The 5,000-nt window shown below is 42.3% G+C and overlaps 2 protein-coding genes across 2 annotated transcripts in view; both read right to left on the bottom strand.

Moving 5' to 3' along the window:
* The window catches only part of LOC310789542 (E3 ubiquitin-protein ligase TRIM39-like), a 2,556-nt gene extending 194 nt beyond the window's left edge, over positions 1-2,362 (bottom strand). The window contains exon 1 of the mRNA XM_083651177.1: positions 1-2,362. This exon is cut by the window's left edge and continues 194 nt beyond it. Coding sequence (XP_083507303.1) covers positions 897-2,288 — 1,392 coding nt within the window. The 5' untranslated portion in view covers positions 2,289-2,362 and the 3' untranslated portion in view covers positions 1-896.
* The window catches only part of LOC310788746 (transmembrane protein 266-like), a gene marked incomplete at both ends in the record, with an annotated part of 78,679 nt that overhangs the window by 53,989 nt on the left and 19,690 nt on the right, over positions 1-5,000 (bottom strand). The gene's annotated exons all lie outside the window — the stretch shown is intronic.

The following is a 5,000-nucleotide window of genomic DNA, read 5'->3' on the forward strand; positions in this document are numbered from 1 at the left end:
GTACTTCTACCGGCTGTTTCTGTGCAAAGCTAACTGAACCTCATGTCATATAATTTGAAGACTAACAACTTAGAAGTTCCACTAGAGAGGACTCTAGATAGCTGAAGTCTTTGGTTGACAAAATTAAAACACTTTTACAGTCAGGATGGTCTGGATGTTGGAGATGTTGAACAACAAACTATGAGATTCTGATTTATTTTCCCAAATGGATATAAAGAGTTTTGTAAATTAAGTGTTCAGCTGAGTCTCACTCTTGCTGTAAATATTAGAGTGAGAAGATTAATCACAGTGGAGAGAAATCTAATAATCAAATAAATGTAACACTCAAAGAAGACATGATGAACCTGCAGTCTAAATATATATATATTTTTTTTTAACAAATTAGACATTTGTTTACTCCTGTAATGCCAAACGATTATTAATTTAAATGTTATTATCGGTTATTTCAATATTTATTCATTTTATAATATTTTCCCATTGTTTTATATTATATCATATACAGTAGGCCTATATTATTACTTATAATAATTTTTCTTTCATCTTTGTTTTTTTCCCCTTCAATGTTTTCCCTTCAATGTTTTTTTAATTTTTAAATTTTTTTAGCACTTTGAGATTTCCTTTATTGTTTTTATATTTATGCTATTTATCTTTGTTGTGATATAATGTTATATCGCCATGGCCACTACAGCTACACCATCATCAGGACAACATAGGAATATCTTGATGACGTCTCATTTTAGAGAGTTGATTATTCGCTGAATCTCCTATAAATAAGAATAATGGATATGTAAGGTTTGTACTGTATGTTGAATCCTTAAAATGAGTGATACTCCCCTTACAGACATGATTAGCTTGCATTAATGACATCGTCATCATCGCCATCTCTAACTGTGCTGTTATACTGTTACAGACACCTTCACTGGTAAAATCTTCAGGGAGAGTTCTTTTTTAGTGCCAATGTATGGAAACAGCCTGTCAGTGAAGGTGTGTGTGAAGGCATGTATATGTGTGTTAGCATCAGGATCGGAGAATGACAGCTTTCCTCTGTTCCAGTCCAGATGCACTCTGACCCTCTGGTGCTTCTTCTTCAGTGAGAGAGCAACAATGCCTGGATCTGATGGGGAGACTGCTCCGTATGTACCATCCCTGAACCATATTGTCCATAATTCAGACCATATTGCTCCCTTCCTCTGGACAGACTCTGCAAACACACCCAAGAACCAGAATGTACAGTCTTTAACCTCAACATCCCAGCTGTGAGTTCCTGAGTTAAAGCCCTCTGATCCCAGGATAGCACTGTAGCAGGCAATCCTCTCTGGGTTTTCAGGAAGCTGCTGAATCTCTCCACATCTCACACTGGTCAGATCTTCAGACAGGATTAATGTTGGATTGGCCGTATTGGGGTCCAGAATCACAGGAGTGTAGGAGACCATCTCCTTCATCTTGTCCCAGACTGTGAAGCTCATGTTGCCCAGGTGTTTGGCCTCATCTATCAGAGCTCCTGAGACCAGCTGTGGATCCTCCAGCAGGGGGCGCTGGACTATTTCTACTGTAGCCTTGTAGTTCTGCAGGAACGAGACGTCTTCAGCTCTCAGCTCCTTCTCTATGGCTCTGACTGTGTCGGAAAGAGCTGCTATCTCTCTGCTCAGACCCTCAATCTTCTCCTTCATCTTCTGACTCTTCTGCTCCTCTTCCTCCCTCAGTGCAGCCAACCTGGCCTCCTCTTCCTCTTGGAGAAACTGGTGAAGCTTCTTAAACTCCACCTTAATCTGCCTCTCTGTGCGTTGGGCCTGGACCTTAATGTGTTCTGCCATTTGATCACAGTTTCCTTTTACTTCATTAAAGCACTTCAGTTTCTCCTGTAAGGGCTTCAATGATTCCTGAAGTTCCTCCTTGTGATCCTGAGCAGCTTCATCGATGGGTCTGATTCTGTGGTTGGTGTGTGTTTTTGAATGCAGACAGACAAGACACACTGGCTGCTGATGGTCCAGACAGAAAAGCTTGAGTTTCTCAGAGTGAAGACTGCAGAGAAGCTCAGATCCTGCTGAAGCTCTCTGAGCTCTCTCCAGTATGAAAGCCTCACTCAGGTTCTTCAACACCAAGTTACGAGGTGGTTCACTCTGTGACGATATTTCTTTACAAAATGGACACTCGTGTATTAGTTTCTCTGTCCACCAGTTCTGCAGACAGGCTTTACAGAAGCTGTGGCTACATGACAGGATGATAGGATCTTTAAAGATGTCACAGCAAACGGGACAGGAGAGATCCTCCTCTAATATGGAAGCCATTTTCTTTGAGTGAAGCTTAAAAACTCACCAGGCAAAGTTCAAACAAGATGTCAGTGAGTCAGTCGTAGCACCACTCCCTCCTCTAGAATGTTCCCTGAAAGTTACTCACTTTGAGTGGTGTTTGTTCTAAATCTTCCAAGTAAGCAGGAGGTCAAATTGACAGTAGTCCAGTATTCTCCGTATTCCCAGTATTATATTCCTGTAGCTGTGTCCTCTCTCAGTGTAAATTGTCTTATCTTGTCTTATCTTCTTATCGTCTCTGTGTCTTGGTGTGTGTGTGTGTGTGTTCTCAGAGTAGTGGAGGAATGACATTTCCTGGTTTCTCTCAGGTGAGTCAGAGAAAGGGGCGGAGCTTTGTCAGGCAATTTCTTCTAAATGCTCAGCTGTTTACTGTAATACAGAGCAGGAGAAAGAGAGCCAGCACACAAAAATGTCCTTTCGTTCAGGCTTGGTACTCCAGTTCCAGTCTCCGTTCACCCACAGCCAGCGGTCTGCCAGGTAGCGCAGGCCGGTCCACATGTGCTCAGTCGTCTGGGCTTCCCTGATCTCCCTCTGGGCCAGCAGAACCTCTGGCTCAGAGACCAGGCTGCTGAGGTCGCTGTGTTGCTCCCTGCAGTGCTCCAGAGCCTCCTCCCATGTCTTGTTCTCCTTCACCACAATCAGGTTCAAGCAGAAGAATTCCTGGAGAGAATCGCCAGTTACATCGATCCATCCAGTTGGCTGACAGCTCCAGCACACGCTGCCATAGTACTCAGATCCTTTAGAGTTATTTGGTTCACCATCCCTCCAAGGCATGTACGAGGCTGATGCATATCCAGCGCCTGACCACCTCCAGTCAGACTGGTCAGGGTTCCTGTACAGAAACCATCCAGGTTCTGTCAAGCCGTGCAGCCGCCTGTCTGAGCTTCTTCTCATCTGTCTTACTGCTGACAGGCGCCAGTTCAGTGTCGTGTGCTCTGCACTGCACTTGAGCCTCAAGCCAGCTCTTTGGATCAGGAACAAATACATACTTCAAACACTGTTGACACATTTGCCATCAGGAGCATTTGGAAGATGGCCGTCTTCATTGTCGAGTCGTGTGCTTAGACGCGACAGAGGAGAATGGATGCCGTGCAACTGCTGCCCGCAGCTCTTGAGTCTGACGTTTCAGTCCGAGTAATCACCTCGGGGTAAGTATAGCGAGCTCTGAATACTAAGTGTGGAGCTATTTCACTTTGAATAAGTTTTGTATTTTGCATAGCCAAATAGCTCTTCTCACATCAACAGCCATTTACATTTGGGCGCATACCAGCCGAGGACTGAACCATGCAACAATGATTTTGCAATGCAAATTAACTTTTCACTTTGTTTAGTGCAATCAGAAGGGTAATGGTGGGACGGGTAATGTCATAGTTCTTGTGACATTGTGATTGCAAAACCTTGATTGCTGATTGGAACATACAGTGGCTTATTTATGTTAAATATGGTGCACTGACTAGTGTTGAATGATATATTTTGAAAAAAGTTACAGTTAAAATGATTAAAGCCAATGTGAGCAGAAGATCTCTGAAGTGATCGGTGGGCTCCTGATAAGAGTCCTCACAAGAAAGAAACGCAATCGAGTTGAAAGAGCCAAGCATGAGAAATAAGATAAAAAAACCTGTGATGTCCAGGCACACTAGCCACATGGGTGTTGGTTTACAGAGGTCCAATCTGGGAACCCATCGGTTAAACAAAACAAAGAAACGTTTTTTTTTCTCTAACCTCTGGGGGCAGCAGCCCCGTTTCAATGTGGTGCAACAGGAACTAAAGAGGCGTGGTGGGCAGTGGAAGAAAATCCCTTTCCGCTCCCTGCAAACTCTGCTATTGGCTCCAACCGACCGGCTCTGCCATTAATGCATTTATTTTCCGCTCGCTGCGTGTCGCTCTCAAATCTGTCCGTCGCTATGAAACAACAATAACAACTCTAGCTCGTTGCTAGTAGCCACTAGAGCTGGGTATTGGTTCAAATTTCAAGAATCGATTCGATTCCGATTCACAAGGTTGCGAATCGATTAATTTCGATTCGATTCGATTCGATTCGATTCGATTCCGATTCGATCAATTTTCAATATTGATTTGGTTAGTGATACCAAAACGTGGTTTTTGAGCTGTACCCTGAATTACATGACTGTCCAGTTATGTAACACAGGGGTTTCCAACCAGCCAAGTAGATACATGGGGGAAAAAAAGTTGCAGACCTGTTGTCAATTTTAATGGTTTTAGTTACACATATATTTACTCACCACGTGGTGACAAAGGGTAAATAACAGCCTTTTCATCTGTCAATAAAGACACTTTCACAATTATGCACAGTGATTTGATTTCAGCCTATATAATTTCTAAAAGTAGATATTAATAATGATCAAACATTTCCATTCATGTAGCCTACAGTATTTATGTTTTTGTTTCAACTACAAACATAATTAAACGTCAACTTGAAACTATGTTTCAACTACCACACACAGCACAATATTTTAGCCTGTTTAGTTAAAAAAAAAAAAAAAAAAAAAAAAATCGATCTCTGGACATATGAATCGATAATCGAGGATTAAAATGAAAATCGATTAAAAATCGGAGAATCGATTTTTTGAACCCAGCCCTAGTAGCCACTAGCAACTTGCTACACACTGAAAATGGTAAGTGTTGACTACACAGCGGTCACGTTCACTTCATTTTGATCAGGTAAAGCGC

The sequence above is a fragment of the Poromitra crassiceps genome, assembly GCF_964638095.1.
Source record: "Poromitra crassiceps genome assembly, chromosome: 14".
Taxonomy (NCBI): domain Eukaryota; kingdom Metazoa; phylum Chordata; class Actinopteri; order Beryciformes; family Melamphaidae; genus Poromitra; species Poromitra crassiceps.